This window comes from Macrobrachium nipponense, chromosome 7 (genome assembly GCF_015104395.2).
Source record: "Macrobrachium nipponense isolate FS-2020 chromosome 7, ASM1510439v2, whole genome shotgun sequence".
NCBI classification, from domain to species: domain Eukaryota; kingdom Metazoa; phylum Arthropoda; class Malacostraca; order Decapoda; family Palaemonidae; genus Macrobrachium; species Macrobrachium nipponense.
In genome coordinates this window covers 49,808,832-49,822,207 of record NC_061109.1, presented here as the reverse complement: position 1 = coordinate 49,822,207, position 13,376 = coordinate 49,808,832, and the positions used below count along the sequence as shown (strand labels likewise).

General features: G+C 38.5%; 1 protein-coding gene across 1 annotated transcript in view; it reads right to left on the bottom strand.

The window, feature by feature from the left end:
• The window catches only part of LOC135216964 (intermembrane lipid transfer protein Vps13-like), an 840,085-nt gene that overhangs the window by 243,806 nt on the left and 582,903 nt on the right, over positions 1 to 13,376 (bottom strand). The window contains 5 exon segments of the mRNA XM_064252490.1: positions 7,840 to 8,061; positions 8,802 to 8,981; positions 8,984 to 9,032; positions 10,681 to 10,830; positions 11,579 to 11,736. Of these exon segments, the coding sequence (XP_064108560.1) occupies positions 7,840 to 8,061; positions 8,802 to 8,981; positions 8,984 to 9,032; positions 10,681 to 10,830; positions 11,579 to 11,736 (759 nt within the window).

Below are 13,376 nucleotides of genomic sequence, written 5' to 3'. Positions count from 1 at the left end.
TTAATATGGTGGTTTCACTTGTGTTAGTTTTTCTGCTAAATATATTTATTGACAGATAAGATATGGTATCATCTGAGGACTATAAAAAGCTCTCTAAGAACTAGTGATTGATACCATATTTGATGATATATAAGATATTCTCTTTTTCCCAAAAAAGGGCTCAAAATTTACTTAGACATATTTGGTATGCTAATGTTGAACCATATGTCACATTAACAGTATAGTTTTACCTCGTCAGACCTAAACATCGAGCCCATGGCGGTAGTGGCAGAGGATTTGTTGGTTGAGGTAGGTGTGTCGGGCGCCCAAGGTCTTTCCTTGGGTGCTCCTGGATCTTCTCCTGTCCCTTCTTCGAGCGCTTCTTTCCAAGGCTTTGTGGGATCTGAGATCCCTACCGCTCTCCCGCTCTCTCTGTACCCCCAAAGGTGAAGAACGGGACAGAGAGAACCGAAAGACTCTATCTAAGACAACTTCTAGGAAGTCGTCTTCGTCTTCTTCGGCTAGGAAGTCTTCGACTTCCTACGCCACGCGGTGAAAGCCAAAGCGAGTCTCCCACCTCGAGGAGCTCTAGAAGCAAGGCTTCTAAGGAGAAGGCTCGCGCTCCGCCGAGCCAATGCCTTCTCCTGCCTCCACCGCTTCCACTCCGGCAACGCCGGTGGGAGGAGCAGGACCTAGCACCTTTGATCCCACTGCTTTCTCAGCAGTGGTGATGCAACAGGTGGGCGAGTTGGTTGGCTCGCAAGTCTCCGCCCTGGGGACGAGATTTGAGCAGATGTTCGCACAACTGTCGAGCACTCTGTCTCAATCAGGCCAGTCCATACAAGATCTCTCTAACAGGGTTAGAGAGAATGAGGACCGAGTAGCTGGGCTCTCTCAGGTCCTCTTCCAGTCTCCCCAGTGCCAAGCACTGGCATTCTCCAGCTCCCGCCATAACGACTCTCTGCCAGCTTTCTCCATGAGAATCCATGGAGAGTAGCTGCCTACGCTCCTTTTAAGGAATGGATGGGAATGATCTCTATCCCGGAGTGTGGAACTCGGAGGATTGAGGACTTCGAGTTTTACCTCCGGGTCTGACGCAGCCTTTCATCGTTATGCTAGGCTGACTGTAACGGCTCTTACTAGGGAAGACAAGATCTCTAGGGAGTCTGTTCTATACAGTAGGGATCATGCCCAGCGGGAATGGGTTCACTGCCTTGAGGACTGGGAGTGCACGAACACTAAACTCCAGGCCTATAAGAGTCCTTTTACTATTTTCGCGACGGAAGAGGAGGCTTCTCTTCCGTTCGCCACGAAAATAGTAGAGAAGACCCTTCAGGCAGTCCTCAAGGATGAGCCCCATGCCACAGTTAAGGGAGGCGGAGTCTACTTCTCCGTCTCTTCCCGGCTTTCGGAGAATTGTGGGGAGAACTTGCCAGCTACGTTCACGCTTGGTAAGCTCAAACCGGACTGCGCCATGGACCAGTTCGGCGAGAAGCTGCCAAGGCTGCCTGATTCCCTGATTCAGGCAGAGTTCGACGCGCGAACCAGGTTTGGCAGGTCCCTCAATTCTCTTATAATAACGGAAATGGCTGCTCTTTCATATGCGACGGAACCGTTGTTTAAGATCTTGGCAAAATCCCAGTTTCAGACGGTCCTAACAGATGCTTTCGACTTCTTCCAAGCTAGGAGGAATTGCCGAAAGCACGTTCTGCAGGAGTGCAACTATTAGGCACGAGCCTAATAGACTCTTTGGATTCTAGCATGTGGGAGGGAGCGGATCTCTTACCCAGAGTCCGCTGTTAATGAAGTGCACCACGAGGCTGCTAGGCTCAACCAGAGCCTTAGAGCTAGGTGGGGTATTTCGTCAAAGAGGAAACACCAAGCCGTCCCCACTGCTGGTAAGAAACCAAAGAAGGCTGGTAAGAGGTTCCAGCCGTATCAGACACACCAGCACAGCAGCAATTTGTGCAGGCCGTCCCGGTTACCCAACAGGGACCAACCTGCTAGTTCGAAACAGAACCAGCCCATCCTCCTGTTGTCTCCTCAATCACAGCCGTCGACCTCCTACGCAATCTCGCCGGCCTTCAACCCTACATATGAGGCTCAAGGCTACAAACAACCGAGAGGTAGGGCGAGAGGTTACTTTCGCCAGCGTGGCGCAGGAAGGGCAACAAGGAGCAGGCAGTTCAGAGGAGGGCGTGGTGGTCAACCCGCCCATCAACAATGAGGCTCCCCAGGTAGGAGGGAGGCTGTTCCTCTTCCGCCACAGGTGGGGGTTCAGCAATTGGGCACAGAGCATAGTGTCCAAAGGATTGGGTTGGAGTTGGATCAAAGACCCGCCTCCAATCAAATCATTCCACCAAATACCATCAGAGGAATTGACAGATACGCGGAGGAAACTCCTTCAGAAAGGAGCTATTGCGAGAGTCAAGCATCTAAAATTTCAAGGTCGCTTATTCAGCGTGCCAAAGAAAGGCTCAACAAAAAGAAGGGTAATCTTAGACTTGTCAAAGCTAAACTCTTTCATTCGTTGCGACAAGTTCAAGATGCTTACCCTCTCGCAAGTAAGGACCTTACTTCCGCGTGGAGCCGTCACATGCTCCACGATCTTACAGACGCATAACTATCTATCCCTATAGCCAGGCACTTCCGCCCATTCCTAGGATTCAGGCTAGGAAATCAGACATTCTCATTCAAAGTGATGCCCTTCGGTCTGAATGTAGCCCCCAGGGTATTCACGAAAATAGCAGAAGTGGTTGTACAGCAATTGAGAACTCAGGGAATCATGGTAGCAGCATACCTCGACGATTGGTTGATCTGGGCACCAACCGTCGAGGAATGTCTCAAAGCCACCAAAAAGGTAGTTCACTTTCTGGACATCTGGGTTCCAGATAAAACAAAACGAAATCCAGACTTACCCCGGAGTCTCGTTTTTCAGTGGCTGGGAATCCAATGGGATTTGTCTTCCCACACTCTGTCAATTCCAGTTGGCCAAACGGAAGGAAATAGCAAAAATCTGTCAGGCAATTTCTCAAATGCAAACAAACGTCAAGGAGAAACCAGGAGAGAATCCTAGGGTCCCTTCAGTCTGATTGCACCGGACTGGCCCAAGAGCAACTGGTATCCTCTTCTTCTGGAATTGGGCCTCCGACCTCAACGGATCCTCCCCAATCCCAAGCTATCACAATCAGTACAAATGAGGACTGTGTTCGCTTCCTCAGGAATTCTCCAGACCCTAACTTTATGGACTTCATGAAGTTTTGGCGGCTATAAGATGCTAATATTGATCCACAGAATATTCTCTTCCTAGAATCAGATAAGAGAGAGTCAACCATTAGACAATATGATCAGCTGTTAAAAAAAAAAATTAGCATCTTTCCTGAAAGAATCAAAACACTACAAACCATGACAGTTAATCTAGCTATATCCTTTTTTCAGATCCTTGTTTGAAAAAAAGGTTTAGCAGCTAGCACTATTACCACTCATAAATCGGCTTTGAAGAAGATCTTTCAAGTAGGTTTTCAGATAGATCTGACTGAATCTTATTTCACGTCTATCCCTAAAGCCTGTGCTAGACTTAGACCTTCTCAAAGGCCTACTGCAGTTTCATGGTTCTTAAATGATGTCCTCAAAACTAGCTTCAGATACTGACAACTCGTCTTGTACATTCATAATGCTCCTGAGAAAGACATATTCTTATTAAGCCTAGCTTCAGGAGCTAGAATTTCAGAACTGTCGGCTCTATCCAGGATGCGGGTCATGTGGAATTCCTCCCATCAGGAGAAGTTCTACTTGCTCCGGATCGTAGCTTTTTAGCCAAAAATGAGGATCCTCTTGCAAGGTGGGCCCTTGGAAAGTTATCCCACTTCCCCAGGATCCCTCTCTCTGCAGTATCAACTCTAAGAGCCTTTCTTTCTCGTACTTCCTCAAGATCCTCAGGTGCTCTCTTCATGAGAGAAAAAGGTGGTACTTTGTCAGTAAAAGGTATTAGGCAACAAATCCTTTACTTTCATTAAACAAGCCAATCCTGATTCATTCCCAAAAGCACATGATATCAGGGGAGTAGCCACCATCAATTAATTACTTTCAACATATTGAATTTGAGGATCTTAAAAAGTATACTGGATGGAAATCCCCGACAGTCTTTAAACGTCATTATCTAAAGTCCTTGGAATCTTTAAAATTTTCAGCAGTAGCAGCGGGAAACATTGTTTCTCCTGATAACTGTATAGTAGTCGTAGTACAGATCCAGGGTCTCCTTTCTACCTACATCATCCAACATGCCTCACCCTATCGCCATGCTACTCGGATATCCTAGCCTTAGCCGCTGAATCATAATAGTGGATTGTCCCTTATTTTTTTGCTAGGGACATCCACACTTGTACTGATGGTGTACTTCAGTGTACCTACCCTTATTTTTATGCTAGGGTAGGACACAATGTGTTTGTATATTTTGTAAATAATTTTCAAGTAAATCTCTTTTGTTTATATTACACTGCATCATTGTATTTTACTGTGGTTACTGTATTTTAAGTACTTTAAATTACTAACGTTTTGTTATATTACTGTTTAGAATAAGTTAGTTTAAGTACTTAGTTTGTATGCTGTAATTGATTTGCTTATATTATATCCATCATTTTATAACTGCTTTTCATTTGTCCCTTTTTCCCATCTTGTCTGTTTCTCTGTACTCTTTCATAGGCCGACACGAGCTGAGCCCAGAAAAGGATTTTGACGAAGGAAAAATCTATTTCTGGGTGATTGGCTCGTGTCGCCCTATGAAACCCACCCTATATTGTTTTCCCCCCCCATGCAGGACAAAGAAGATGTTTTTTTAGATTAAGGATGTCCGCTAGGGGCGCTGCTGTCCGTGGCGTTCCTCTAGTAGCAGTAGTAGCGGCTGCATCGCCGTTGGTATCAGTCTCTCTAAGGGGATTCTGATTGGAAGTTCTAATTGGTGAATGTCTCGTGGAGTGATTCCCACTCGCCCCTATTACCATACCGACACTTCTTTTTAAGATGTAGCGAGTCAGTTTTTAACTGACATTTTCTTAATTTTGTTTTTCTCTGGTAATTTTAGATTAATTTACCTAGAAAGAATGATATTAAGGATCCTTTCATAGGGCGACACGAGCCAATCACCCAGAAATAGATTTTTCCTTCGTCAAAATCCCTTGTTTTTCCAGACCTCTGAGTTTTATATAGACTCTTCTTGGGCTTGTTCTCAAAAATTAATCCTGAGAATGTACAAGAGAGAAGGGGGGTGGTAATAAGTGTGCAGTTTACTTAACACACTGCATACTTGTACATACACAATCACAGGCTAGCTTACATATGGACTTCAAATAGCACAAATTTAATAATATAAGTAACTTTAATTGATTAAACTTGTTGAAAATCTTATTCTATTACATATAAATTTTATATAGTATTTTCTATATTTAATCTATGATTCTATTTTTTTGGGGGGATGGGGGGAGGGCAAATTTAACTGCCCATTAATTCAATAACATTGTTGAGTTATCTACTATGGAGGGGTGTGCTATATATTTTCTGCTATATCTTGGCGTCTTTGGTTTTCTCTAGTAAATTACAAGAGAATTATCAAAAGATTTTTACTCCTAGTTGCATGCTTTGTCCAAGTGTTTTCTACCACATACTGTAGCTATATATACCAATGGAATTTAAATAAACGGCTGCAGCTTTAAAAATTCCTTAACATTCCCTTCTGAAATTGAGGGGGGTATTATGGGCCCAGGGATCTCATATGCCATAAAATACATTAAGTAATTATCTAGCAGCTGAAAGTTTAATGATAAATTTGGCTTTCACTTTTTCACTAAAACAATAAAATTATAGAATAGTATATTCTCTATGTATTGCTGAAGTGTGAAGTGTACAAAAATTAATTTTGTGTGTAACTGACTATTAAATTCTGTGTAACGTGAATTTTGTTACAATGTAACACAATTCACATTGCTTTGGACAAGGAAAAAGAACAATTAACTGTAAGAAAAACCAATAAAAAACAAGCTCTAAAAAACTGACATCATGTGAAAATACATCCCTTTACATACTAAACCTTACGATCTCAAAAATATTGATTGACAGAAACATGTTTCTAAACAATGAGACTTTGATGATGTAATTAGTAAAAATTCTTTACAGAATTATTTTTACACTTGGAACCATCTGGTTGACATCTGAAGAATGCTGAGTGCTATTTGAACTTAATCTTTCCCTACATATACAAATAGTGCTGCCCTAGTCAGTATATATGTAATTTGTAAATCCTTGAAAATTTAGCATCTTGTCTCTTATGCTTTACTGTGCAATATCTAGCATAAATAGCAATAAACTAAATACCATGATGTATTTGTACAAGGTGCAAACAAAAGTGAATATATGATGCATATACTTTTATAGTAAAATACATATAAAGAAATTAGTTTTAAGCTTATCTTTCAGACTAGTATTTATGTTCTTTAACTTTTTGAAGATTCTAAAATATGGTGTACCTATTGAATTTCCAAATAACACAAATAATACTGTAGCAGGATAATTAACATTACACCAAGTGATCAAAGAATACCTCTAAAGCCTATGTGGTCAGCAAAATTTGTGTTATGCTACAGATGAGTATTGTCAATTCTAGGAATCTCAAAGGGTCAAGTAAAATGCAAAAGCACAGTACACATATGAGCTTGATGGTGAAATATGAAAAAGCATATTATACACATACTTGATGGTAAAAAACTGTAGTAGTTTTTACAAATAAGACAAAAGAATATTAACAGTTGAATTAGTCAGGTCACACAAACTACAAGATTAATTGTGCAAATCATTCAACACACAAAAATCCAAACCAAATGTATATGAGACTCCAAATACTAAATTTCATCAATGATAATTGAAGATGAAGGCAGGATGATAGTAGCACAGTCAAGTGAAGATCTGTTACTACATATCTTCCTATAAATAAACCCTAGTCTAGAAGAGTGTGAGTATTCAACAGATAAGACTAAAGGTTCTAATTAATGCAAGAGGTCTCACATATCTTCTAATGAATGCCTCCCTTGTTACTACAAGCAATTCAGAACAGTTTAACCAAACAAGAGTAAAGACTTTAGTAAAAGCAATGAGCTTGTAATGTGTATGAACATCTGAAGACATGAACAATCAACTCTTTATTAGCCAAACTATGAGCCTACTTGGAGTATCTGATAACCACATTTCTTTATACACATAAGGATTGAGCACAGATGCCTTATAAAAAAATTTCTTCTGTCTTTCCAACTTGTAAATATGTTCAAAAAGTACATTTAAAATATGTAGTGAGCTACAGGAATAAATGCGATTACAGGCAGTCCCCGGGTTACGACGGGGTTTCCGTTCTTGAGACTCGTCGTAAGCCGAAAATTGTCGTAAGCCGGAACAAAGTAAAAAATCCTAAGAAAACCTTACTTTTAATGCTTTGGGTGCATTGAAAACTATGTAAATTGCATTCTTACTGCACTTTTCATCAAAAAAACCTTCAAATACTGATTATTTTGCATTTTTGGTAACATATTTCATCTGCCAGATCAGCATTGTAGGCGTTGTAACCCTGGAAATAATTTCTGATGAATATAATTGAAAAGCGCCTTAAACTCGGAACATCGTAAGCCGAACCCGTCGTAACCCGGGGACTGCCTACATATTACTTCCTTTTGTTATGGTATCACAGTAAAAGTGTCAATGAAAGCTATAGTTATTTCCTTCCTTTCCTCACCCATATTGTTGATGTACAGTTCACTCTAGGCACAAGTTACTTATACTCAACTTCTCTTGCATTCATTACCAATAATATGCAATACTCACCCTGTAAGTTAACATTAGACCAGTTTTATTGACCATCCAAAATGGGCAATATATCGTAAGAGAGAGAGTGGATTTGGTTCGGGAAACATGCATGCCAAGATCCAGATAAAGTGGTCCATTTATCTGATCTCCACGTGATTCAAAAGTCCAGACACTAAGCTCTGGTGGATTGGCTTCAATTGCTTTTCCACAAATCCAATCACGATACTGATAATCCATGAGCTGAAAGAGAGGCAAAATTCAGATTTCTAAAGCCATTTAAAACAATGAAATACACATAAAAAATCATAATATACCTTATTCAATAACAATTCCGATATACTAGTACTTAGGGAAAGATGGAACAAAAACTGGTTTGTTTTCTTCTCAGCTAAATAATGAAAAAAATTACATCACAATATGTACACTGAAAATACTTCAACTGTCATTCTCCCTACCCTTTTCAAAAGACTAGTATAGTATAAACTGCAAAATAAGAAAAATTGAGTTTTCCACAATGCAAAAGTTTTGGAGAAAAAGAAAATGCACAATTCACTGGATACATAGAACATCTCTATTCCTTCCACCTGCAGCACGTCATGTGATGAACACTGTAAGAGGAAAAGTGCTAAAGTACAGCTGCACAGTCTATTCCCTTTTACTTTTCATCTTTGGTCTCTCCCCACTTAGCTTTTCAATTTCTATAACCTTCCTATGTTCTAGTAATTACCTTTATTTCCCAAAAAATAATCCATTTATGTGACTCGTGACTCAAAAGTCTCCTCAACTATTTCGTACTATATACTTACTTCCTTAAGTGATCATGCAAATATCATTGAAAAAGCTGATATTACGTACTAATTCAGGTAAAGTGCAGTACACTATTATGGAGGTCACATCTTTTGTAACAATTAAATGAAGTTCCCCTTTTCACTCTAGTAGTGCTGCAAGAGTAAAATTAAGTAAATTCACTGGCACCTTACCTGCAATTCCAAATACATAGAGCCTAATCGAGCTTTTGTGAGTTGAACAGAAGTCCCTGGCATTAAAACTCTACTGGTAAGCGTCCCTGGGGGTTCTAAGGCAACTGGAATTGGCAATGCATTGGTGAGCTTTATACAAGGCCAAAGCTGAATTTTGTGTAGAGCGCTGGACATTGTTCCATCCTTCGATTAGGTTTCTCCCACAAAATCTGCTCAACATCTCCAGTAGCCCTGAAAAACATGCACAATCAGCATTATCATTTCTACATTTTTTTTAATTTAAGGTACCAAACAAGGAATAACTCTACTCTTAAGTGTCTTTTACACTTCTGCATGAATCCAATCTGGTCTTCATCCATGCCTTACCTCAATAATTTTCTGAACCTTCATACTGGTGCATGTCCTTCTACTTACATATCAAAAATACTAATTATCCAACCAACATTCCACTTCTCATCACATATCCAAAACAACTCAATCACTCTGATTTGCTGATTTATACCCTGAGGACACCACATCTCTCGGTAACTTTCTCATTTGAATATTGTAGTAATAATACTGCTGCAAAACAATATTGACTAATGAGTATTTTTTTTATTTCTGAAGGAATTCTGATAGCCCATTCCCTGATCAATAATACCTTTTGCATTATAAGATAACAAGGAAAACCATAATAACTTTACATGAAAATCTACTCTCAGCTTATGAGCGCATTTATTTCACACTTTTAAAATATTATTATTACTATACTATTGAGTGGAGATAAATTTCAAGAACTAGCTGCACTAGATACCTACCTGAAATATACTGGCAAAACTGAGTATACAATTCATTCAAAAAATTTATTTAACTAGGGCAATTTCTTTTGTAAAGGTATTGTATAACTTTATACAATCATTACAAGCTTTCATCCTCAGATCTTTATACCCACTTACGTACTTTCAAATGAAAATTTTTTAAAATCAATTTGTACTTTCCATAGCTAACAAACCTTCGGTCTTAACAATAGGATAAATCGTCTAGTGCTAGCTGGAAACGGGTTAAAATCAATCAAAGATTGTAATGCAAGGAATCTGTGGCATCTAGCTACATGCTTATCATAAAGAATCACCAGCCATCTCAGTGCCTCCATTAACTGACATCAACTTCAAAAAAAATACCCCATAAACACTTTAAAGTATATTTTAACACTAAAATGTCTACAAATGGTGCTAGATAAACTTGCACTAGGAATTTTGATGACAGCAAATCATGAAATAGCTATAACCATAATACATGACAAAAAAATTTCCAAATTGGAAAATTAGAGGTTAATCACAGAACACCTTATTACATAACTCTTGATTATATTTGCCTGTTAAAATAAAACATACTAAGCATTAAGAGTACACTCTGTTTGCCTTCATCACAGACTTCTATTATGGAAATTGACTTTACTGTATTCATTTCCATCGTGTGCTAAATGCCCATAGAATGGCTCAACATCTAAATTTAAATCAGTATTTTACATCACAGACATGAGAAGGGCAAGACATTATTAATGTTAAGAGCAATGATGGCATTAGGAAAGCATTTCACCTGCAAACTATCTTCATTATAGAAACAGAAAATCATAAGAAACAGATTATGAAAGACAAGCCTGTTTCATGGAAAATTTATTTAAAGTCAGAATACTATCACATCTTTCAAACAATATAAATAATTATAGCCAGTGCTATAAAGATAAAATTTTTGTGCATCATACCAAGATAAGCAAGGATACAAGAACCAATTGTTCTAGCACATTTATAAAATCACTACAGTAATGACACAAGAGAAATAGTATGAAATAACTGAAGAACTATTTACTACAGCTAAATTAAGTTAATATTTACTCACAGATATGTAGAAGGGAACAGCATGAACCTCATGAACATCACGTGGTAAACATTGTAGTTCTTGAGTATAGCCAGGAGTATTTTGAAGGCCTCGCCACACAAATGGGACATGCCACACCGGTTGGCCTGTGTATTGGCCAATGGCATCATTACTACAATCTCGGTAATTAAAGTTTTTAAAAGGGTTAATAAAAAAAACAAAAATTTCTTTACATCTAAGTGCTTATATTCAGAGATTGCGGTTATCAATTTACGTACTTTCATGGGCAAGTTAAATCAGTAGTTATGAGAAAGAAAAGAAGGAAAGAAGTCTGTTCAACTGAGGACTAACTAGTAAAGAAAGCCATTGGTTACCCATGTGTAACTCAAGTTTTGAATCTTGACCAAGAAAATTTCTTGAATTATAAAAACAGCAGCCTTTGGGTGTCCTCATGTTTCAAATCTTGTCAACTGCATTGGTGATATCTGATATATTTTCTAAACATGGATACTTCCTACCAAATATTTTCCAAGTTTGCAATAAGAATTATACAGAATTCCAGGCACCCTTCTATTCAAAGAACATATAGAAGTAGCAAAATGTGAATTTTTTTTTATTTGCATTTTTCATCACTAACAAACCTGAGGTCTTAATAATAGGATAATCTTCTAGCGCTAGCTGGAAACCAGTTAAAAAACAATCAAAGATTGTAAAGCAAGGAATCTGTGGCATCTGACAACTTGTGCATATACGAGGTGGAAGCTGGTCACTGACCAGGCTTGGAACCTCATGATGCATCAGTCTTTCTTTAATTACACTGTCAATTAATCAGGATTCATAAACTACTTTTATGTTAATAACTAACAATCTGATAGCTTATACAATTATATATTACATACAACAGTACAGATAACACTAACCCTTCAACAGAAAAGAAAAGTTCTGCTGATGGTGTATAAACTGCACGAAGTGGCAGCAGAGCTTCTTTGTCAGGGTCCAATGTAAGAACAAACTCTACTTCATTACCACGTTCAGTCATATAATAAACATCGACTGATACATCAAGATTATTTTTCACCTGTCAAAGCAAGGAGACAAAGAAGTAACATAACTTTGAATGCATATTTCACAAGGAACAGTTCTAAGCAGTTTTAATAGTTTAAGGAAGAATATATTACTGTTTTACATGTTTAAGTTTTGATGAACAATTGAAATGTACAATTTCAAGAAGAGAAGAGGCTGCTTATTAACAGTGCAAGATCCAAATATTTCCCAAATGCCAGTGCAACAATGGCAAATCAGTAAATCTCGTGACCTCTTATAGGACAACAAAAATTTAAAAAATAATCTATTACATAATGAACTGAAAAAATTACTGAAATTGCAATATCATTATTTAATAAGAACCTGCTCTGATCAGTTTTAAAAGTTTAAGAAAATAACATTTTTGCCTTACATGTTTATAACTTCATTAAAGACTGAAATGCATACTTCAATCAGCAGTATAAGATCCCAATATTTTCATCAAGTTAGTGCATCAATGGCAAGTCACTAATTTCGGTGAATATTATTTATAAATCAACAATGATTTGTAGTTTGTACAGTAAATTTAAATTTATCAATATTTAATGTATTTTCTGTGAAACCAAGGAGGGACAAGGTCAGTCTCTCTTTATTGATCACAATCAAAATCTTTACTTGGGTAAAAAAGCATCAAGTCATCACTGTGCCTTGGTTTCCTCTGGAAGTTTGCACTGACATGGTGAACAAAATAATTAAGGCTTATCAGATCCTTCCCTCAGACTTGCCTCTTCACTTGGATGTCTTCAAAGCCCTATGACAAGTATAGGGGGATGCCCTTTGCTGGACCTGTTTTCCTTGTCACTGAACACCAAACAACCACTGTACCATTCTCATAGCAGAACTTAATGGATTGGGCAGTAGATGACATGTTCTACTCTTTTGATGGTATGGATGTCTGGTTATGAATGCTAAGATAGTTTCTAGTGAAGTTTTGGATGTTAACAAACACTTGAATGACTATCATATAGTTCAGGCATAATAATGAATAGCTCCTAAATTCTTCGATCTTGTCTTGTCATAGACTTTCACAGGCCTTATGCTGAAGCAGCCCATCTTCCTCAGTCAGTCAGTCAGTCAGTCAGTCAGTCAGTCAGTCAGTCAGTCAGTCAGTCAGTCAGTCAAGTCTCTCTCTCTCTCTCTCTCTCTCTCTCTCTCTCTCTCTCTCTCTCTCTCTCTCTCTCTCTCTCCTTGCTTTAAAGTATACCTTGGATTTCTCTGCTATACTTAGAGTAGGCACCTGGCATTGCCTTAATAATTTTGCAAGATTTTATCTACATCAAGTGACCCATGTATCTCTTGAACTTCATTTGTTGGGACCTATCACCATGACGAGTTATGTTCTATCAGTCAGGAGGGATCCAAGTCATTCATCCTTATCCTCATCACAACTTCATCCCTCAATATTATGGCAGACAAGTAAGCATTTTCTGTAGCACCTGCCATCGTGCTTTACATGCATGATGAATGTACTATCTTGGGATACTCAAATACATTACTTACAAAAGTTTCAATGATTTCAGAGGTTTTTATCAGGCTCTACTGTTGTTATCTAAAGGGAACTGGATCCCTTACACCTGGGTCTACTAATCTATTTCAAGGGCTCATCTACCACCATCCCTCTTAAATTTCAATTTT